This window comes from Pungitius pungitius, chromosome 1 (assembly GCF_949316345.1).
Source record: "Pungitius pungitius chromosome 1, fPunPun2.1, whole genome shotgun sequence".
In the NCBI taxonomy this organism is placed as follows: domain Eukaryota; kingdom Metazoa; phylum Chordata; class Actinopteri; order Perciformes; family Gasterosteidae; genus Pungitius; species Pungitius pungitius.
In genome coordinates this window covers 29,560,260-29,583,626 of record NC_084900.1, presented here as the reverse complement: position 1 = coordinate 29,583,626, position 23,367 = coordinate 29,560,260, and the positions used below count along the sequence as shown (strand labels likewise).

Sequence of the window (23,367 nt, the reverse complement as noted above, 5' to 3'; positions counted from 1 at the left end):
AGGTTATTTATAGGATGTCAGACTTTTGCATCCTATGCTGAGCTGTTCTGTTCTGCAGTTTAAAAAAAAGAAGGTATTTTTCACATCACGTCTTGTATCGCTCGCGCATTTCTATGTATTCTTCTATTTTCTCAAACCCTTGTTAGTCTCATCTGTGATATCAGCTGTGTTCACCCAACAAACCACCCATATCTTATAAATCCTATGGTTAATATCTTTAGGAAATACAATTCATGGAAAGGAATGAGGTGCGCTGGTATTATAATATCAATGAATCAAACCTGATCCTCACAATCAAAGCATTTCACTGTGGAGATAATGCTGAATGACTCTACTAACTGTGCATTTTTAGAACTGTCAGAAGCAACTGTTGTTGTTGTCTGCCATTTCCTTGTGTACAAATAACAAAGCATTTCAGGCCTGTAGTCTTCTGACCGGCTGTGTGAGGCCACTTTTGGACGGAATGGAAAGGTATTAAGAGACACATTGTCATGTGTTTAACAACAGAGGACATTTAACCATTTGTGTAAAAGCTAAATACTGTATATGAAAATGAAATTAGAAAAAACATTGTGTCTGACTTTATACCTCAGGTGGTAGCCATTGTCTCTTCACTTCCTCGAAACTATAAATAGAAGTGATCGTAACACTGGCTGTTCACTGAGCAGTTTCACTCATGTTGTCCCCAAAGAGGCACGCTCTACTGCTGATGTTTATATGTATAGAAACAGATTTCCATGTGATGCAGTTTCTCTGTCTCTACCACTGTCTATTTTCAGTTTTCTTTTTTTCTAGCATGCATTGATTTTGTGCCTCTATTTCTCTTCCACCCGTAGTCTCAAATATTTTCCCCTCTGTGTGTCTTTTTCTGGAAGTACTTGTAGGGTCTCGCTCCGCATCTCCCCTCTCCACAGGCGAGTCGCATCAACAAAAAGGCTTATCCTCGTTACAATATGTAAGCTTGTCCTCATGCGCTCATTCCTTTAACACTAACTACCTCATGTTACTGAACGCATGCATGCTCAGGCAATTATCTGTTCACAGGTGTACGTAACCATTCGTGGGTCTCAAAGCTGTCCGTCTCTACAGGACCTCTGCTTATTTCTGCCTCCTTCCTTTTTGTCTCACTCCTTCATCAGAGCATCACTCCGCGTCACTGTCTGGCAGTTTTTGCCTGCGTGTCCCTGTCTGCTGCCTCTTCAGCATCTATCATGTCTCTCACTGAGTGTTGCATCAGACAGCTCGAAGGTCGGCAAAAGGTCACAAAAAGTTCAGTTGGTGCGATTGTGTCTAGACGGGCTCACACAAACCTACTTCCCCTGCGCATAGCCGTCCACACGCACCCATAATCACCAATATGCTTTCTTAAAGGGTTTAATTGGTTAGTCACGGTGCTCTTTCATTGCCACGTGAGCTAAGCGCAGCCAAATACAATTACTGCTGCTAGGAGGCCAATGTGATACATTTAAGGAAACACCTCAAATAAAATATTGGAAATTAGGATAATAAGGTGGAAGTTTATGCTTATGTATATTAGTCCAAATGGCTCATGGCCAACACAGAAAACCGCCTCCTAACCTGCAGACAAATGCAAATATAGAAGCAACAGAGAGGCAGGGAGAGAAAGGGCAGCTCGGGAGTCCATGACACAGTCTTTTGGTGACTACTCTCTTTTCTTGTAATTCATCACAATGACAACATTCAATCAACAATAATTTTTAATGCATGCAGTTCTCCTAATGAATAACTACGAGTGGCTGAACATACACACTGTACACTTGGTATTCCTGTCTAGTGGGTGCTGCCATTAGACGCGCATGTCTAAACTTCCTGTTCAGCAGCTTTTAACCAATGCAAATATGCTCACTCTTTGTGTGCCATGTGAGCCACGTAAAAGGTAAATTCCCAATGCCTTGGAAGAGGAAGAGGAAGATTTTCTGATTCTGATCAAAAGAATGTAACGCAAAGCACAAAGTCAGCACTGCAGCAAGGGTTCTTTTGGCCGTCGTTTTTTTTGAGTAAGTCATGAATCCCCCACAATACAGGATGATCCCTTAGATACATAAAGGAAATTAGAAGTTTCACAGTTGTAGTATTTACTGAAGGGTAACTAAAAATAACAAGAATATTTGGGTGCATATTTTCACACCTGCATGGTCCACTTGTTCATAAATTATTTTTGTCACTGGGCAGAGGCTTAAGTACTATAACTAAGCATGTCAGTCCTGAGGTGTTGGCCTATAACGAATGCCCATGTTTTGTCTCTCACATTTACTAGCAATCGGATCTCCATGGTCAGTTAGGTAATGGGGATGTAGCCTGAGGGATCCTTGCCGACAGTTGGTGCCCTAGTTGTGCCACGAGCCTGTTTGGTTGGGTCGATTCCCCCTGGGTCCACCGGCTTCCTAGTCTAACTTTAGTCCCCCAATAATAGTCTGTTTTTGCTTTATCTAGCCAAACCCACATTGTTTTTGCTGCTTTTTAAGACTGAGCCAAATAATCTTTTTCTCTTCCTTTCCATTTTTATTTTCCACTTATCCTTAAGGAGACAGTGCTAACCACCGCTGTGGTGCCCACTGGCATAATAATGTAATCAATATATCAGTATTTACAATGATTACATTATTCTTTTTTTTTTAAATTTCAAAAAAATTCTTCAGAATTGCTTGCATTGGTGGATGTTTTTAAAGTATAGGAATAATAAAATATATATTATAATCCTGCTGTTGGTTTGTTTTAGCGCTTACAAACCATCCCGACCCCTCTGGTCGTCTGGGACGGGTCTCCTTTCTGTCCCCGGAGTGAGAACCAAACATGCAAACCGGCGTTCAGTTGTTTTTACTCCAGAAATCGGGAACAAACTCCCAGCAGATCTACTGAGTTTTAGCCACTTCAAATTAAGACTGAAGTAGCTTCTATTTGCTGTAAACAGCTCAATGAAATGGCATGTTAAATCAAATATTTAAAGGTGCTGATAGTCATCATCATCATGAGTGCTGCTTTGGTGTTTGCCCTTCTGTGAGTGTAGCTTGGCTGAGCTGATCCGGACCACTCTGGGAGGACTGGGTTGAGCCAGTCTGGTGTCTGCCGCCCGAGTTATGCTGTCTGTGCAGGGTTTTTGTTCCAGCCTTAGGAGCACCCACTGAAATTAACTCCCTGGATCCCTCTGCATGCTTGCTCAGTGAGAAAAAAAATGATGGATGGAGGGAGGGCGAGAGAGGAAGAGAGGTGGAGGGTGACAGGCAGACACACACAGAGTGGCATATGTTGACACATGCGAACAGAGCAACAGTTTGCCCACAGAAATGTAATAGATGTACAAGACATACACACATTCCATCCAGAGTAATAGCAAGGGAGATGCAGGCCCTTTAGGTGAGGAATTCCCAGGGAGACAGAGCGAAGACGCTGTCCAGACTGTACATTTTAATTACAAACTCCCTCTCAGTCCGCATCATGTGACTGTCGATTATGATACATACGTTTGTGCTGGTTGTTTTGACCTATGCTTTTATTTGCAATTGACTTGTTTGGATTTCAAAGTTAAAGTTTAAGGGATTGAGCAAATTTGTAGGCTTTCAACAAAACCATATTATGGTATTGAACCATTCACATTCCTAACACTATTGCCTCACTAAATTCCACCTGTCATTGAAACTCCAAGCTTTGGTGAAGTGGCCTAAATAGGACGGGTCATGTGCCCCGGGATCTAGAACGTTGCATTGAGTGTGGCACTGGATCGGTTGGAGGTGAAACCGGGGCGCTGAGTGGTTCTGTGTGTGTGTGTGTGTGTGTCCCTGCATGTGGTAACAGCATTAGCAACACGACTGCTCTCTGGGCGGAAGGCCAGGGTAATCCTCTGCTTTGCTCGGCGTCTGCGACTCCGTCTCTCACTCTCCTTGCTCTGCCCGCCTTCGCTTTGTGTCCAATTCTTGGCCCGTTTTTCTCTAATAGGCCGTCATCCTACCTGTGTGTGGTTTTCCTTGAATCCAACAGTAGAATGAGCATAGAGTGTTTGATTGTCTCATTTTGTACTGATGCAATGCCAGCAACTTCCCCATGCTAAATGATTTCATTTCACTTTGACCCACTGCAATTGTGGACAAAAACAATGGATTTGCAGATCCAATATGAACACATTGATCAGTTTAAGTCTACTGACTTTTTTGGTTCATCAAAAAAAAGCATTACCACGTCAGATATGCTCCTGCTCCTCAACCAAAGCTATATACACGGTGCAGTGGCCTTGTGTCCTGAGCAGATCTCTTGAAAAAGGGACACATCTGACATTTTCCTAGAACATGATCCGTGGCAGTTTGGTAGAACTGCTGATGTGAAGCTGATTCCCTCGGTGTTAAAGTGAAACCAGAAGAGGTGATCTGGGCGGGCCTGCTGTGTGACAGCCCAACAGACAGCGCTTGATCTTAAGGATTAGTCGAGGCTCTTGTTTCGGAATTAGCTCCAAACCAAACACATGACTGACTTGTCTCCCACAAAGCCCGCGGTCAAATCGGGCGGCTTATCATGACACTGCTCTCTATTGTGGGTCCACGAGTCAGAGGATGCATTTCTTCTCTCCTCCACCAGTCTGCCTCCCACCGCATGTTGAATTCACACCATCTAACAATGTTTCCCCTTACTTCACTGCATAACAAAAACCGGGTTGGCGACAGCACGGAATGTCTTTGTAACAGTGTTGTTGTATTTGATTTTTAACAAATGTCTGCAATGTCAATGCATGACAAAGAGTTGCTTACAGTAATGTTTGCTGAATATCTAATACAATGCTCCTATTTGCTCTGTGATCAAAAAATGCATCTCATTCCTAGCTTCCCTGTTTTTACATTTCAGACTTCATTATACATACAATAGACAAGAGGAGACAAGATTGTATATATGTATAATAGATTGTACAGTATCCATAGCTTTACCCCCCCCCCCCACTAGCCTAAATAGCTTTAGCCTTTTTTTAGCCTTTACACTTTAATAACAAACATTACCTTCACCTTCACACATTAACACCAGGACTAATACATCCATATGATGCAGAAGGAGAGCGACACGAGACAATTATATTGTCAGAGTTTTTGGATATTCTATCTTATCCAAAAGGCTGAGTACCGTAACTGAATTTACCAATTCATTCTAGCTGTTGTGTGAAAATGTAATATGTGCCTTTATGTCCACATTACCAATAATGTCAACATGCCGATATTTAGTAAAAGCAACAATGGAAAATATAATATTTTAATATTTGTAATTATAAAGCAATCATTGTGATATTTGTTTTTCCTTTTATGGATTTACAGCAATGCGTTAATCCAACAACATAATCCCCAAAATATTATCCATAAGTATTGAGAATGAACTAATATAATTCAGGCTAATACCAAATATTGCGTTTCTATTGGAAACAGGAAGAAGTACGGGCAGCTCATGAGTCCATTATTCATAACAGGACCAGAAAAGGGCGACGTCTCCATTTTCAATATCTGCTGTCACTAAACTACAAGCCATGCTGCTCTTTTTTCACCCGGGTCTCCACTGAACTGCAGTCTCAGAGTACGAATAGAAAGAAGAGAGCGTGCTGAGACTTTCAGATTCAAGCAGGCTGTGTACACATTCTTGGGAGTTATTCTACCATGTGGCTAATTGAAAATGCAATGACACGTGTTGAACCTTTTTTCTTCAAGAAGAAGAAGAAGAAGAAAAGCGACAGGTTTGTCTTACCTGAAGTTCACACCAAGCCACCTCCACCCAGGTCTCTGTGTCCAGGCCTTTGTACACAGTCTTGAAGGCTCCTCGGCCCAGCTCAATGTCAAACTTGAGGAACCTGCCTCCAGGAGAAGTGGCCACGGCCTTCATCTCCGCCTCCTCTTCCTGCTCACGATCCCTCTCCTTCCCCCTCTGGGTGGGTGTGGCGGAAGGCACGGCCTTGCCGGGCTCCTGGCCGGAGCCGGCGCAGGTCGGGTCATGGCCCATGGCGGCAGAGAGGGAAGCGGCCCCTTGCTGCTGGGCGCCGCTGGCGAAGACCGAGTCCGAGGAGCGCAGCTCCGGGTGCGGGGCGCTGTGGGTCGCCTCCGGGGTCACCTCCCCCTCATCGTCCTCCTCACAAACCTCCACGCTCTTCCTGAAGAAGCGCTTCTCCCCCCTCAGTCGTTTCTGGCCCGTTTCCACTGGTATGGAGGGCACGGAGAAGGAAATCGGCCTGGCCCGGTTCTCCTCACCCTCCCGGCTGGGTTGTCCTCCTCCTTGGATTCTTCCATCCTCTCCGCCCGGCGCTTCCCCCTCCCGGGTGTTGGAGGAGGGGAAGGCGGAGGGGTTGCGGTTGGTCCTCTCCCTGTGTGGGTCCTCCCCGCCCTCCTGCTCGGGGGCGTCCTCCTCCCTCTGTCCATCAGGTTTCTCTGAGGAGTCCTCGGTGCCTGTGGGCTCTCCCGGGTCAGTAGCCATGGGGAATGGACTTTCCCACGCCTCCTTGACCTCCTCCTCCTCCTCCTCCGAACCTCTGCTCCTCCGTCAGTCCCCGTCTCTCCCTCTTTCTGTCACCGACTCGCCCCGTCCGGCCCGTCTTCCAGTGGAGCAGGTGACTGAAGGCCGTCCCTGTGACCCTCTCCCACTCGTCCTCCGCTCCCTGCCTTCCTGTCTCCTTTACTCCGGTGCTTTACAGTAGCACAGGAGGGTGAGACCACCGCTGGGAGATGATAGGGACTTTCCTCACTTTCCTCTTCACCATATCCTACATTTACTTTATAGCCAGCTAGTTGTGTCCAGACTCAAAGTAAACACACACTAGATCAGGGGTTTGTTCAAGCCGGTTGGCAAAGCTGTTTTCCTGTTAATATCTTCAAATAAACCCTGCAAGACAAAGACAACATTTTGGATTAACATTCAGAGGAGGGACATTATAGGTATAATAGGAAAGTTAAGGTGTTTCCTTTAATGTAGAGCGACAAAAAAGAACGACTTCAAAGAAGTAGAAACCTCACAGAAATGCCTCACCCCCCCAGTTTTAAAATAAAAGCACTGTCAGAGTAGTCTGTGTAGAAGAATGTGTAAACTGGCCAAAATTATATTCAAAATGCTGAATATTCAGCTACAACAAAGTATTAGTATATAGTGGCATATCTTCCTAGTAAAGCTAACCCCTGGTCATACTTGCACAATATTGTGACCACCAGAACACAAAGTATTGATTGATTGTAAAACTTCTGTTCATTTTTTTTTCATTTTAACCAGTCCTCAAACCGTATCCAGTTGAAGAAGCACACACGCCTTCATCGACCATCACGTTCATGTTCCTCAGCGTTTCGCGACGTATGCCGCGTTCAGCGGCTTCATCAGTCAACCGAAAGCCGCAGTTAGAAGTATGCGATCCAAACCATTAAAGATGGATGATGTACTATGGGCCGGTTGAATAATTCATACGCAAGAGGATTGCTGTCCGTACTAGAGTGACTTCCACACACATCTGCAACAAGGAGCTCATTAATATACAGCTATTAGCCTTAAATCGTCCCTCTGCGTTATCCTCTGTCGAAGAAAGAGATGGCAACAGGTTTCCCCGTTTACCACTTAGGTCTGTGTGCATGCGTGTGTGTGTGTGTGTGTGTGCATCTTTATCTTCATTTCTCTTCTTTCCATCAGTCCCAAGGTATCATATCTCTGGTATCTGCATGGACAGCTGCATCAAAGCGGTTTCATTAAGACACCTGCAAGACTTCACTCTATGTATCATAGCCTGGGTGGGTCGACCAATTATAGAAGCAATAAAGCCAAAAGTCCCCCCCCCCCCCTTCCTTCCTTGCAAGCAGTTGGACATTAAAGGGAATAGAGTGCGTGCTTTCCCCTATCAACAAAAAAAGCCGCTCTGAAGGAATGCGCCTGTGCTGGGAGTACACTGGTGAGATAAATGGTAAGTAAAAGTGCAACGTGGGACGTGGTGTTAAGTCACTTTGCATATATTAGTTTACAACATGTGATATATCACGTTACTACGGAACACGAGGGGCGTTCGAGGGCCACTGCCACGGCGTGGGGTTTACAGCAGGGTTTTATGGAGCTCTCCTCCTCTGGGACCACACACGTAGAACTTGACCCCTGAATGGTCTGGATTTTTTTTCTTCCTTCAATTTTAATGAGCAATGCCCATCGTGACCAATGGGGGCTCCTCCAGTGGCTCGCTTTCATCTCTTTTATAAGGTGGTCATTAACACTCACGTCAAGCCTGTTGTTTCTCCAGGCTCAAAGCAAATGAGTCTGACATGCAATGCCTGGGACTGTCAATCAAGTTAAAAACGGGCTGATACTACACCTGCTCAGGAGGAGTTCCAGTTTAGCTGGTTCCCAAACACGGCAAGACAACTTTATCATGAAATAATATGACCCAAACATTAGAGGCTCCTTCACATTATACAGTGTGCAATTTACAAAATAATAAAAGTCACATGCATTGCTAAATAGTTTCTTTTCCTAAAGTTTTAATGAGGCTAATTTTGTCCCTTTTTTGCCAAATCAGTGACCGAAATACTAATCAAGGTACTGTATTATTAGAGTGGAAAAATGTTATATTTACACAAAGCAGTTCTGTCGGGACCCTGAAGGTCTGGTCCTGTAGAACGACACACATTAAAGTCAGGGACAAAAACTCTTTAGCAGAGTCTCTACCGGTAGGAAAATCTCTACTATTAGTATTTGAAATCATAATAAAGATATAAAATATACATTGTTTGATCAATGTGTTACATCTCAGAAAAGGAATTGCACAATTTCGATGAGAAGAGCGTTTCTTGGTCAACAGTCAAAAGATTTCCAATTAAAAACGATGTTTAAGACCCGCTAACACATGGGAATATAGAGCCAATGAATGATCAAACATGCATTAAATGACCAATTATTAAAACTGTCTTGGTCTTCCAACAACTACACATTTCAGCAGCCCGGTGGGGACGGGCCGGGCCGCGGTGCACAGTGACCCCAGAAAGGTGGAGGCCAACAGGATGTGGGGAGCACAAAGGGGGAAAAACAACAGGCGATAAAGAGAGGGAAGCTGCCCCTCAAACAGGAGCTTATTCTCCCATGTCCCAGAGGCAAGGAGTTCCCATGAAAGCGACATACCGGACGGAGTCATCACAGTACATCAAACACGTTCAGCCCCATCACTGTCTCTCTCACTGGTTGCACACACACACACACACACACACACACACACACACACACACACACACACACACACACACACACACACACACACACACACACACACACACACACACACACACACACACACACACACACACACCCTACACAGAAAAGGATATCAGACACACACTGGCAGGCTCGAACAACACTCCTTCTCTCCCTCCCTCTCACACTCTTTTCTTATATTTCAAACACAGCTAAAAACCACACAAACCGCCCAAACCGCATGCCAGAGCGACGGGAATACGACCGAGACGCGTGGGCACACGAGGTAAACCGCAGTTGGCGATAACAAAAGCCAACGTGGCCGCTCCGAGCCGTGACTTCTCTTCCCTCTTGGACGCGGCATCCATCACATGTCCCGAACATCTGCCCTGCAGCCTTCTGTGAGGCTCTCGCACAGGGAGAACACCTGCAGTTGCCTCATCCCTTCTGAAATGTGCAGTGAAAATCATTGTGACACCTTTGCTTTATTGCTAAAAGCTATTCGATTCTCTAAAACGTGCTGACGGGCCGCATTTGTTCTCGCTCGGACTTCTTGTTATTTGTGTTAAAGGAGAGGAGGAAGCAAAGCCCCGCATTCCTTACACACTCTCTATTATACTAAATAAAAGTGCACGCGCAGTCTCGTACCTCCTGCACAACCCATAAAACACACAACCCATACATTGCAACCCTGTTAGTGTGCTGCACTTTGTCTCGTCCCGTACTTTATGGGGATACGCACATTAATCCCCTGGAACCAAACTGCCGCTGGATATTTAAGCAGCTAAACAAAGGCCCAGCCACAGCGTCTGTGTGTGTGTGTGTGTGTGTGTGTGTGCGCCGCTTTTACAATTGAGGGGACAGTGTAGATGAAAAGAGTGAATAAAAAGTGGCGAGGGGGACAGGAAGGGACTGGAGTTGGTGGGAGCAGAGTTTCAAACAGAGAGAGAGGGAAGGAGGGATGGAGCGAGGGGGGGGGGGGGGGCGCTAGTAGACGGGGTGGGAAAATGTGTGTGTGAAAGAGAACAAGAGAGAGATAAAGAGGGGAGGGGGGCACAGACAAAAAGAGGGTTGGGAGGGATTTTGCCTGATAAAATATGTGCCAATGTTTGTGTGAATGAAAGCAGCGACTATAGCTACATTTTTGTCGGAACAAAAAACAGCTACAGTTGTGGAGAGGGGAGGAAAGGAGACGAGGGGAGGAGGGAGAAGGAGAGGAGTGGAAGAACGCTTTTAGCGGTTGGGTGATGTTGAAAGCATGAGGACACTCCATTAGGAGAGGAATGGTGTCGGTAGGAATGTCCAGTGTCTCAGCGAGGCCGAGCAGATGGAAGAACCGCTTGGCTGTGAACCTGTTAGTTCATACGCTCCTGTTGCAAAGAAGAGATACGCTGCTCATACGATCCTCAGCTATTTGGATTCAGAACATATTTGCGTTATTACACCTTCTCAATTATTTTACCTGTGCTCAAACTTTCCTTAGTTCAAAAAGAACTTAGAACTTTTCAAAATGTAAACCACGAAATAAGCTATTGGCAAACTTCTGAGAGGTTGTAGGTCTCACTTAATTATTTTAATAAGATTCGGCTATCAACTGTCAGCTTTAAAGAGAGTTTTAAAGTGATTTCATCCCTTTGTTGAGACTGACAGAGCATCGGTACACCAGGAAGGGAGACGCACTTAGCCAAAGAGAAGGAAGTGTGAAAAGGATATAAAAAGAAACATGTTGTCTATATCAACTCTGGATCAAAACCCGCTAGTAACAATAGCTTTTTAACACTTGAATCCGTCCAGCATGGTCGCAGTTTATTATCGGCCTCTTCTAAAGAGGAGCCGGAGGCCGGTCGGTCTGCGGTGACGAGGCTGGGAGAAGAATCTGTTGGGCCACACTGCCAGGTACAAGCAAAAGACGGGCAGCGCATCGCTGGAGGTGGCCGGTGCCGACCGTCGCAGAGCCCCACCCAGCGCCGATGAGCTTTAACTGTGATTATGCAGCAGATTTACCATCCATTACAGCGAGCCCGATGCAATAGGCCGAGCCAGAGGGGGGACCTAAGGCCTCGATGAACCGCTTTTGAGAAGCGATCCAAACACAGCACCGGGAGGTCAAAAGCAGTGCATGAGCAAATGTGCCCGTGAGGTGATGTAACTAGAGCTCAGCACATGTGTGTCTTCCCTGTGCGTCTTCAGCCATCAGCAGAGGTTTGTGGATCTGAAGAAAAAGATCTAATGCCCGGCCACTAGAATCAAACACACGCTGATTGTTCTCCTCCCATTAGGGAAAACACAACAACCACTTTTGTCCAATCCAGGTCAAGCATGGGAGAGTGTAGGTAGCACGCACGTGCGCACACGCGCGCACACACACACACACACATACACACACACACACACACACACAGGGAGCACTGTTCATACACAGCAAACATGTGTTATCCACCCCCCCCTTTTTGTTCTCTTTCTTTCCCCTCAGCGAGCACATCCATTCCGTACCGAAGGATTCCTCTAATCCAGGTGAGCAAAAGGCACCGTAATCAGCCAATGATGAATCGGGATTACATGTGGCTGAAGTATCTTAAACTACTACTCCAGCAGCCTCTTAGACTCCTCCAGAATGGTCTCTGAAACTTTTATCAGCCAAGTGTTGATTCCCATATTATATAACATATATATATTATTATTATATTTATATATTTTTAAATCAACACTCGAAATGACGAAGGCACTTCCTCGTAAAAATAATATATATTTTACATATATATTTTGGCCAATCGCTTTCGAGCAAAGCAGAAAGGCATTTAAGGTTCGTTATTTATAGGCCGCGGCTCGGCGAGAGCAGCCATTGGCTCTCTGGTGGATCAGCTGACTCTGAGAAGTACAGTCACCATACGAGACCAGAGCATGGTGAGCGAGACCACTACCACAAATCAAATAATTAAAAAAATAAACCCTCTCCTGGCCTTCAGTGCCTCGCGCCGACACAAATCATCCGAATCGTGTGCTGGGCATGTTGTGATCGGGGGCCCGTCGGCGTCCTCCGGCGGGTCTGCACTTGACTTGAGCCTTGTACCGTTTAAATGAGCACAATAAACCGCCCTCGGAGAGGATAAACACCAGACCTAATGAGCCCCCTCGCACACACCAAAAACAATACAATGGTGCGCCTTGGAATAATACACGATGACTATTTGGATTGTAGATGGAAAAACAAACGCTACTCACCGGAATGTACCTCCATGTCCAGCAGTATCTTATTTAAAATATTAAAAAAACGACCCGCTCAGCCCAGATAGTTAACTGACTGATGTGGTAGTATTCCGTTTTTTAACAAACCTTCTTACAGAACATTTAACGGCTTTCTACCTACAAACAAATAGTTGGACAGCCACGGAAAAATGCATTTAGGCTAAAAAAAAAACAGGTGTCCACGCCTTCCGCTTGTATTTGTCTTTGCGTGTTTTCATAAGCTCCGGTCGCGTGCGTCGTGGGCTCCAAAATCCCCACCGGAGCCGTCGCGCCTCGGTCCGCGTGAGAGGCACAGAGCGTGTAATTCACCCGACGGTGGCCGTGGGGTTTACAGATGTCGACCCTCGCTGCTCGGTTTACCGGCTCCGAGTTGAGCGGCTTGCCATTTACGCGCACCCGAATAATATCAGTAACTTATGTACATTATTTAGAACGCACGACGGCAGGTCTCGCGCGTGTAGCCGCTGAGCGCGCTGTCTGCTCTCATCGATCACGTCAGGTGCCTCGCGGCGCCACGAGGGGACGCTGGTGCGACGTCTTCACGTCAACCTCCGGTTATCGGACTATATTGCTGCGTTCAAATGGGCCTCGTAAAGTCAAGTCTCAGGACAGTAAAAGATTTTGGAAGACTTTTGAATTCTATGAAGATTATAGATGACTGTTTGTGTGTGTGTGTTTGTGTCATCATGCAAATAGTGATGTTATACAAATTCATATTCCTCCATTGACATGTGCTATAAATGTATTTTTTAAATGATATCAAGCATTTTTAGAATGAAAACTGCTGACTAGGCAGAGACCAGCTGTGTCTCACCGCCGATTGTGCAATCCCTCAAAAAATGGGTTCAGCGCATGCTTTTGGCTTTTTCATTTTTATCCCCATTGTAGTATTTGTAGACTTTGACTATATGTCCATTTTTCCCCATAGGATAGGTAACGTATTTCACATCTGTGTAGAACCTATTTAGTCTCGCTGTTCTGGCATAAAATCTTAGGCGAGTGCCCGTGAAAGAGGTTTTAGGTTAGATAAAAAAAAGTCCAACAACACTGTAAAAATGCTGTTACAAGCAAAAGTCCTCCATTTCAACATGACACTTGAGAGCATTTGCCAATGCCAACAATTGTTATCACTGTTATAATATATAAAAAATTGCATTCATGTGACTGTGATTCAATGTGGAGCTAAATTAGGTATTGTAAATACGGCAGTTCCTCGTGTGACATTAATATTGTCTGTGCATAATTTGTCGGATTTTATCAAATTTGTATTGTTTTAATTTGGGGATGCAAACAAATTACCCTTAGATCAAAAAAGAACGTGCTCATAATTCAGTTCCCACCGTACAGAGAATGTCAGTTTTTCAAGTGTGACGCTTAAATCCCCAAGAGTCACATAGATCATGTGTATCTCATCTTGAAACTCAATAACTTAAACACACCCCTAAAAGGTATGCAGGCAAGGAAGTCCAGATAATAATCTTGAACACTAAACTGCATCACCTTTCTTTAGGCCTTGAAAACACAGTACTCATTTCTATTTATGCAACCCAAAATCCCGACTTCTTTAACGACACTTGAATAGGTCATAAAACAGCTAAACGGCGACATCAAAAGATCCACGTTTTACATAAATTACTTTCCAGCCATCACATTCTACGTGATGCCACTCAATCAACCCTCACGCCTTCTCCGTCCACAGTGTTTTATCGCCCCCACGGAACAGGCTTAGTGGAACAAACGCCCGGAGCAGAGTGAACCCAGTAACCCCGCAAACACCTGCTCCTGTCGCCCTCTAGCGGATTCCCTCAAGCATGACAGCTGACTCAGAACCACTGCGGACCCATAGAGAAGCATTCGTAGTGTTTTATTCAGTTTTATTGTTGTCACATTAGAAAGACTGACTGCGACGCTGTGTATAAAATCTTTACACTGAAAGGTAACATACCACAATTCAGATAAGGCAGATCAAATTAAAAGTTCATGTCAAATATTATATGTATACATCTCTTTCAATGTTATGCTTGTAAGATGCCAGATGGATACATTAAGCGTGATAATAAAAGAAAAACATACATGCACACACACGCACGCACTTGAATATTAAAATAAAGCACCCGGGTTGCAGGATTAAAACCATTATAACCATGGGCTGTATTTATTATGCATCCACACTATGAATTTCTAATAAAGTATTAAAATAAATATTTAGGCCAGATAGGCCAGAATTGTCTGAAGCAATCTGTAAACATGTGGCGAGCAATAAGGGTAGTGCATCAAGTTCAAAGTATGAAATGGCAGCTGACACTTGACATAACAAGATCACTGAAATATGAGTAACACAATAAACAGAAATTAACGGACAAATATCTGCCTACAGATGCTTGGTAGGACATTTAAACCATTAATGTAGCAGACATCAAATGTCGTGCACTGAATATTCTCACCTTACAGACGGGCTTGCAGAGAAGGAACATTTCCTACTGTCACGCTGGTTTTAACCACACACAATGTCATTGTTTCTACAATATTCAGTCTGCTCAGAAATGTCTCAAAGCTTAATGTACAATTTCTTTATAACTCGATACAGCAATTTAAATTATATTAAGTCACAAGAAAAATCCTTGCAGTCAGTCGACTCACACCACCACCACGAGGCGGGGGATAAAATGCAGTTTGAGGCCTCGTGAACATTCATTCGGAGCCACTGCTGCTGCACGCCAGAGAGCGTCAGGTAGAACTATCCTTCCAGGGGGGGCCGCAGGGGAATACAGCCATCCATCTCCAGAGACTCGGGCCAGCCTTCATACTTGTTGTTGTTCTTACTGTTCTTCATCCGCTAATGGGAACGGCCGAGGGCAAACAGAGCGGATGTCAACCCAGCAGACAGCAGCATTAAACGGACGTCTTCACAACAGCCTGTTTTTTGACTGAGTGCTTACCGTGGTAGAGATTAAAAAGATGTAGATGAATGAATGGATATTTAATTATTTTTTTTAATTAGGAAAACTGGATAAACTGTACCATGATATCTGATCTATAGTGTGCATCTCCATCAATTCTAATTAGTAAACCATTCTAATTAGTAGCAAGTAATCTTTATGACATTGTCTGCGGAGTCCTTTTTCAAACTACTTCATTTGAACACATATGGATTCGTATTTACATCTTTAAGCCCTTAACCGCCGCCAAACGAATGTCACATCAAAAGGAGCTGATGATTTGTACACCCATGGCCTCAGGTTATCATTGAATAGGCCAAAAAAATAAATGAATGAATAGGCCAAAAAAATTTGACATTGTCACGTTTTTTGGGGGGAAATTGTAACAATATTACGTTTTCCCTTGTGGACCAACGCAGCTATTACACGTGTTTCTGTGAGACTGGGTTGCATTGAGAGTCACATACCTGCTCAAAGGGACTCTTATTCTCAATGCCTTTGGCTCCAACAAACACCCAGCTGTCTCTGAAGGCCAGCTCCTTCACGGCCGTGCTCCCCAGATCCTCAAACAGGCGCCGCGACTCGTCGTTCAACCTGTCAGCCAGAACAGAGCGTAAGGCAGCAAGTTCGAAATGATCACATGGGTCACTTTGCAAGGTAATACACCCCAAATAGCGCCATGTGTGTGTGTGTGTACGTTTAGATGAGGTCCCGGTGAGCAGGGGGTGCATGTTGGACGGCAGCTTCTGCCATCAGTGCCCGGGTGAGTGCGTGTGATTGGGTGAATATCGACATGCAAATGGCTTTGAGAAGACTATAAAAGTGTATTTGCTTATCCTCTGTTTGGGTTTACTAAAGCACCGACCAATCACAATCACATGTCTCCGTTGGCTCCTACGGGGCTTTTACATGATCTGTCTGCTTCCACCACTTTACAGTGGTGTGATGTGGTTTTAAGACATAAGACTTTCTGAGGTTAATGGATTTTGTTCAGCCCGAGAGACACCAAGTGTTCATTAACAAATTAATTATCAGCAGATTTAAACGCAATTATCAAAATAAAATCATGATTACCTAGCGGCACCACAGAGGCTTATCATTTCCCACAGAGCCTTCAAATAAAGAATCTCTAACTGCTCTGCTAACCTTGTCTGATATCAGACACACTAAAACTCAAAAGGTCGGATCCCATGCAGCAGCTTGGCTCCTGCAAATTACCTCACAGTGTATTTAATTTAGTGGAGAAAACAAGGGAAAAACAGAGGCGGTTGAAAGTGGTTGCACGTCCTGGATTCTTACTTTGTAGCTGCATCGTCAAAGGAAGCCACAAACACGAGTGTTCCTTCATGGAGCGGCCGGATAAACTTCAGCAGGTCAGAAATATCTGCAAACGTACATCAGATGAGGCATGTCCTGTGGCCCAGTACTGTGTACCGGACGTGAAATACGCATCATACATTAGTGTCGGGTCTGTGTTACCTCCTGCCCACATATCAAAGGTCTTTATATCCAACAGCTCCCCGGTCACTCCTGGAGCAGAGAAACATTGTTTGAATGTTATCATCATAACATGAATCAACAGGAGCTTTATAATGATCAATGCAGCAATACCGGTTAAAGGGAATGAGGACACGCATACCATTCACCAAGGCTATGTTGAGTCCTCTGCCAACGTTGTTCTTCACACTGCTAATTAGCCTTGGAGACAGAAACACAAATGTTTGAACAGCTATCTGAGGCACTCAAGGAAAAAAACACCTCGCTTTATACATACACATTTATCTACACACACAGCCTTTCACTTGAGAAACAACAACATTTATAACAAGAACCAGGACTTAAGGCAGAAACAACGAAATGGGGGATGGACAGACTGAAAGAATACTTGCATTCAGCTCCCCACACAGGCTTGGAGGCCTGGTTATGACAGCACGGGGGTGGGGGGAAAAGAACACAGTGTGAAACCAAAAAAATAAATAAAAAAGGAAGTCTGCAAGGGGGACAGAGACATAGACGAACAGAGAGAAACCGACGAGCACTGAACCTCACATCTTATCCTCCAGACAGATCTTGGGCCCTATGACGTTGGCGGCACCAGACACCAGGCGGAAAGCCAAGTGCTTTGCGGGACAGGGAGCGGAAAGGCCACATTTGTACTTTCGGGGGCGGGGTTCAGCTAAAATGTGTGACACAATAGTCAACTGTCATGAGGAATGCGATTAGGCCAAAACATGATCATATTTGACAGCAAGAGCAGCCACAACATTTAAATCATGTTTTTCTTGTTTTTCTTTTACTTACCAGCTGTTGGTTTCTCACTAGCACCTGAAAAGTGGAGAAATGTGCACACTGTAGTGAACTAATCTCATGTCATAAAGGCTTTGTTTCATCATATGCGACACATACCTCTCCTCACCAATGCCTCACATCTTATGAGGTTACTCTCTTTATCAACTCATCGCTAAAAACTAAATGCTCACCGCCGCAGAGCAGAAAACCCCAAAGACACTGCATCATGAGGTTTTTTTTCTCTTACCGCTGAAGAAGTTGCGCACAGAGGAGGCGCCGTGGCCTCCGAACAGGGAGGTGGCCAGCAGCCAGGTGAGCCCCACCAGCAGCAGCACGGCCGCAGCTCGCAGGGGGGCTGCGGGAGAAACGCGTCGCACGCGGGAGGGCAAAGAACATTTGTTTGTTTGTTGTTGTTTTTTTGGTGGGAGAGGGGGGGGGGGGGGGGGGCATGTGCAAAAACACAACAAAAAAAACACAACAACTTTTACCAACCTGTTAATCGCATGATTCAACGTCTCATAGACCTACACACAAAAAAAAGTTACATTAAAAAAAAAATTTCCGCAGAGTTTGACAACTGTGGTTACATTTTTTTGTCGAAAGATGAGCAATGTGTAGATTTATGAAAAGCAATGATGCAATTCCATTGTGCGTTTGAATAACACTTTTAACCCTTAAATTATTAACATTAGCAAATACAATAAGCTAAAATAGGAGCAACTTCATTCAAAGTTTACCGCGTCCTTTCTAACTTCAAGGTTTCATTTCACACAGTGGCCTCTGGAGACGGCTCTGTGGTGATAACGCGTGCAGGAGGATACGAGCCCAAAGCATCGCAGACATGGCAACAACACAAATCACTCATAAAACATGACTGATAACAGACGGATAGCTCACCTTGCTTCTTCAGTGCCAGTGAGAGTCGTTGCCCTCGTCTGTGCGGCAGTGCTGGTTGAAACGCTAATCAACGCTAAAGAGGAGCTGTTGCTCGCGCCACAAGGGACTTGTCGCTACTTCTTGCGCTGTTTCCTCATCGAGGCTTCTCTACTATGAATCAGCTTTCAAAGTGAATACCAGGTGTTGTTAAGAAAAGCCCAGGCGACCAACTCTAAAAAACGTCACTCCGCATTTCAAAAGTGTGCAAAAAAAATGTCTATCCCAAACTGTCGTTTCTTCCGTGTTAGACTGTCCCCACTGAGTCTGCGCGAAAGTGATCACGTGACCTAGATTTATAAACTATAAACCATTAATTTTATTGTTGAACGGACAGTATCCCCCCACACCCCTTGCACCATTAAGACGCCCTATCTATTTAAAATTGATAGATATTTTCTCTAACAAAAAAATAAATAAACATTGTAAACATTGCGCGTGCACAGCGCCTACCGATCGGGCACGAGGACAGTTCGTCAAGATGGCTGCCCACACTGCTGCGATGTCGATGTCAAAAATCCTTCATCCATTCCTGGGTGGACGCCTTGGAAACACGGCCAAAGTAAGACTCGAGGCTTCGCTGTAGTCCCGTTAGCTGTGAGCGTTGTTGATGACGCAGAATAAAGGTGTTATGTTACATTACGGCCTGTTGTTACTTCATGAACACAAGGTCATATGGTAAATAGACGTTGAAGGCGATCATAGCAGCCTTCTTGCACACCTTCAAATTGGACCCTGTGATGGTGAAATCACAAACGTGCTGTCTAATCTCTCTCTGTTTTGCATTTCAGGTATTTGGTAGAACTCTGTCAAGTCAGAGGAATAAGACCGGAAATGGTGTAAGTCAATAAAATACCACGAATCTTGTTGGAATGAGTAAACGTAAAAAAAGAAGATAACATATCTTCTTCTAAAGTTGTTGTTGTTGTTGTTTAGATCACTACTCATTTATTTAATTATTTATTTACAAGCTGTATCAACTTGGGTTCAACTTGGGAGAGGTGGGGTTCTTCTATTTGTTTTGATGTGACCACTTTCTTAGCGGAGGAGAGGTTAAAATGCTTCTGTACTGGCTACTTCTAGGATTGTTTTTACGTGGCTTTCAAACAACTGCTGTCTAACTCTTGTTTATCTGCTTTCCTTGCTGTCTGCCGTCAACAACAGAGGGACAACATTGTAAGTAGCCGCCTCTGGATCACTCGACTGCTATGCATTGCTTCATGAAACTTGACATTCCTATTCATACTGTGTGATGTAGAAAAACAATTTACCTTATTATGACTTTAATCCTAGTGTAGAAATGTTAGAAATAATAGATATTCCCTAATATTTAAGTTTGTCAATGGCATTGTTTTTCATGTCCTTAAGGTGATTTGTATTAAGCTCAAAACGTGCAAATCCAGCAGTTTTGTCCTCTTTTCAAATTTAGTGCAGGTTGCAATGTTTAAATTGTTCATTCTTTACAGCCCCCTCCTGCAAAGTATGGAGGCAGGCACACTGTGACGCTCATACCCGGAGATGGAATCGGTCCAGAGCTGCTCAATCATGTCAAAGAGGTTTTCAGGTCGGTCAAACAAAAAGTAAATGCTGTTCTAAGTGTTGACTACAGACTGTTCTCAGACTCGGCGTCCGTTTTCTCTCTTCGTGCTGCAGGTTCTGCTGTGTCCCGGTCGACTTTGAGGTGGTTCACGTCAACTCTAACGTGGAGACAGAGGATGATATCAACAATGCCATCACTGCCATTCGTCGAAATAGGGTCGCCCTCAAAGGCAAGCTACCTGTCTCCTGGTGTAATGAAATCCGAGCACAGCTGTGAGAAGCATGTCGGTTATAATAAGGAGATGACACTAATGTTTAACAATGTTAACTCTCCTGATAGGTAACATAGAAACCAAACATACCATGGCGCCATCTGTCAAATCCAGAAATAATCTCCTACGGTAAGAGTTTTAAGAACATACTCCGTTCCCTTGAGCTCTTTTTTGTCCGATGGCTTACATTTCGTCCATCGTTTGTGCCTTTGTGTCTGCTAATATCCGTTGTCCTATTGTTTATTCCTGACACCGCGACCCACACCCCTCCCTCTCTCCCTCTCTCTCTCCCTCTTCCTTCATGTATCTATTAACAGCACGAGTTTAGACCTGTATGCCAATGTGATGCACTGCCAGTCGCTCCCTGGAGTTCAAACTCGCCACAAGAACATTGACATCATGATAATCAGGGAGAACACCGAGGGAGAGTACAGCAATCTGGAGCACGAGGTCAGACAGAACATAAACCCGATCGATGCTCTCTCTCCTGAAACGCATGCTTATGTGTACCTCGACTCAGTCACACTAGCGACGTGCAGGTGCTCCCTGATGTTACCTATTGCACAGAAGAATGACCTGTCAGTCATTTCCCCTCCCCTTTCTAGAATGTACCTGGTGTAGTGGAGTCTCTCAAGATCATCACCAGGACCAACTCATTGAGGATTGCAGAATATGCCTTCCAACTGGCCAGGGAGAAAGGCCGTAAAAGGGTCACCGCCGTGCACAAGGCTAACATCATGTGAGTTACTGAGGCAAAGGTATTGGGACGGAACTGCTTAGGCACCTGAGACCGGCATCTTTCATGATGTTGCTGCGGGAAATGCTGAGTTTGGCCTTTCTGCTCAAACAGGAAGCTCGGCGACGGTTTGTTCCTTCAGTGTTGCAGGGAAGTGGCATCCGATTACCCAGACCTCACTTTTGACAGCATGATTGTGGACAACACCACCATGCAGGTGACAGAGGATAAAATGACAATACCTCTTTGATTGAAAGTGCATCTAAAGCTTCTCTAAATCATCAACCCACTACTTTGTTTGTCTGTGTTCCTAAGTTGGTGTCCAAGCCCCAGCAGTTTGACGTGATGGTGATGCCCAATCTGTATGGGAACGTGGTGAGCAACGTGTGTGCAGGCCTGGTGGGGGGGCCGGGCCTCGTGCCTGGGGCCAACTACGGCCGTGACTATGCTGTGTTTGAAACGGTGAGTGTTTGGCAGGTTGTGTTTGGTGAGACACACTGGGTGGGGGGGAGGGGGGGGGATAATATGACACACGTAATGGCTTTTTGTATTTTATATATATTAAAAAAAAGGTTTAGGATTGTGCACACAAAACACTTCCTGACACTTCCTTTATTGGCCTTATTTTCATAAAGGAGAACAACGTAGAACAAGTCAACACCAAGCAGGAGATTTTCAGTGCAAACGTTGAAAATGAAAAATCAGGAAAAGTTCATGCTGGTTGATTTAATTTGATTAAAGTGTGTACTGCTGCTGCTCCAAGTTAAAACCGGGCCACACTAAATTGCCAGACGAGTCCTTGGAGGATGATGACGACGACAACAACAACAACGACAACAACAGTATTTTCACTGCTGGATGTCAACTTGCACTATAATGCCGTTTCTGCTTCATGTAAAATATTGGTGACATTTTAGCATCTTTCTTTTGTGACCCAAAGGGAAATCTAGCAGTGTTCATGATCTTTAATGTTGTGATTTTTTTTACAGGTTATATTTCTTAAAGTAATCCTCCCAAACCGGTTTTAAAAAAACATATTCTAAAATGTAATTGAGATAACAATGATATATTATAACTATGACTCAGCATTTAGTCTCGTTTTTCTTCTGTGTCTTTCAGGCTACAAGGAACACGGGGAAGAGTATCGCGGGAAAGAACATTGCAAACCCAACTGCCATGCTGCTAGCCAGCTGCATGATGCTGGACCACCTTAAGTAAGCTCCCCTCTTAACTCTTGAACTGTACACCTCCCTGTGGCTCCATCGGTGATGTGATGCTGTAAATACATCTTAATGCAAGTCCTGCTCCTGTGTGTGTCCAGGCTTTATGACTACGCAACTATGATCCGAAATGCGATCCTCAGTACTATGAACGAAACCAGGGTAAGTTTGTATACGCTTGAAAAAGAAAATGTAAATAAAAGGTTTTGTGAGTTTCCTGATTAAAAAATCTTTCTATTTTGCAGTTGCACACAGCTGATCTTGGGGGTCAGGGCACCACATCAGAGGTGGTCCAGTCCATCATGAGGGTCATCCAGAGTAAAGGGCCGCTCACATCCGACCTCTAAGCGCGCGCACACACACACGCACTCAGACTGAACAGGTTGTCTGTTGCCATAGCGCTGAGTGCTCTTGCTGGCTTCACAACATTTCCTATTTGTTGTTGTTCGTGAAGCTTCTGGCTAATTGTGCAAACAAACATTTAACCACACCCGTGTTTCACATATAATAATGACCTTCGGTTTACCATTGATCAAATTCCATTTTCACTTCTTCCAAATACAGCTTAGTGATATTTACTTAAGGATATTTCCTGAGTTCATCTGGATCATTTAGTTGAAAATCTGTGGTCTTACAAATTGTATTGAAAAAATATGTAAATGCCCTCTGTGGCCTGACACATGTTGGGGACAGAAAAATAAAGAATGTCCCAATATGACTGGATTTTCCACCCTGCATCATTATTTATTTTCCACAGATTATGTTGCAACCTTTTTATTCAACTAAATGTGCTTTGTTAATGTATCTTAAACATCTGGTTGCCTGCGACAAATGTACTGTTTTGTGTGTTCACATCAGATCAATTGTACTTATAAAGTGATGTAGGTATTTTAGTCTGACCAAGCAAAAGCTCTTCAAACCAGATATGAAAATACTTATTTTATCAAATCTGTGTGCGACTACGTATACTGTACAACACAAATATGATCAATAAAGAAATATCTACCGTA

General features: G+C 44.3%; 3 protein-coding genes across 5 annotated transcripts in view; 1 reads left to right on the top strand and 2 right to left on the bottom strand.

Annotated features, from left to right (window-relative positions):
• wnk3 (WNK lysine deficient protein kinase 3) overlaps nucleotides 1-12,923 on the bottom strand; it is a 30,513-nt gene extending 17,590 nt beyond the window's left edge. The window contains exons 1-2 of the mRNA XM_062564508.1: nucleotides 12,406-12,923; nucleotides 5,731-6,855 (exon numbers count right to left, since the gene is read on the bottom strand). Of these exons, the coding sequence (XP_062420492.1) occupies nucleotides 5,731-6,450 (720 nt within the window). The 5' untranslated portion in view covers nucleotides 6,451-6,855; nucleotides 12,406-12,923. The remainder of the gene's footprint in view (nucleotides 1-5,730; nucleotides 6,856-12,405) is intronic.
• A 1,363-nt stretch (nucleotides 12,924-14,286) lies between these two features.
• fam3a (FAM3 metabolism regulating signaling molecule A) lies at nucleotides 14,287-18,877 on the bottom strand. 3 transcript variants are annotated; one of them, XM_037479147.2, is made up of 10 exons: nucleotides 18,555-18,877; nucleotides 18,150-18,181; nucleotides 17,905-18,012; nucleotides 17,670-17,693; nucleotides 17,418-17,544; nucleotides 17,008-17,066; nucleotides 16,848-16,898; nucleotides 16,668-16,752; nucleotides 15,836-15,962; nucleotides 14,287-15,256 (listed from the first exon to the last, which is right to left on the bottom strand). In XM_037479147.2, exons 2-10 carry the CDS (start codon nucleotides 18,160-18,162, stop codon nucleotides 15,167-15,169), a joined length of 684 nt encoding a protein of 227 aa, XP_037335044.1. In that variant the 5' UTR covers nucleotides 18,163-18,181; nucleotides 18,555-18,877; the 3' UTR covers nucleotides 14,287-15,166. The 3 variants fall into 3 exon arrangements, with proteins under 3 accessions (XP_037335044.1, XP_037335043.1, XP_037335046.1); XM_037479146.2 differs by having other exon boundaries at nucleotides 14,287-15,265; nucleotides 18,555-18,875; XM_037479149.2 differs by lacking the exon at nucleotides 14,287-15,256 and adding an exon at nucleotides 15,289-15,363.
• A 139-nt stretch (nucleotides 18,878-19,016) lies between these two features.
• On the top strand, nucleotides 19,017-23,367 carry idh3g (isocitrate dehydrogenase (NAD(+)) 3 non-catalytic subunit gamma). The gene is made up of 13 exons (XM_037479145.2): nucleotides 19,017-19,152; nucleotides 19,382-19,429; nucleotides 19,755-19,766; nucleotides 20,057-20,154; nucleotides 20,244-20,359; nucleotides 20,470-20,530; nucleotides 20,719-20,851; nucleotides 21,007-21,140; nucleotides 21,252-21,354; nucleotides 21,453-21,599; nucleotides 22,257-22,351; nucleotides 22,459-22,519; nucleotides 22,603-23,367. Exons 1-13 carry the CDS (start codon nucleotides 19,072-19,074, stop codon nucleotides 22,702-22,704), a joined length of 1,191 nt encoding a protein of 396 aa, XP_037335042.1. The 5' UTR covers nucleotides 19,017-19,071; the 3' UTR covers nucleotides 22,705-23,367.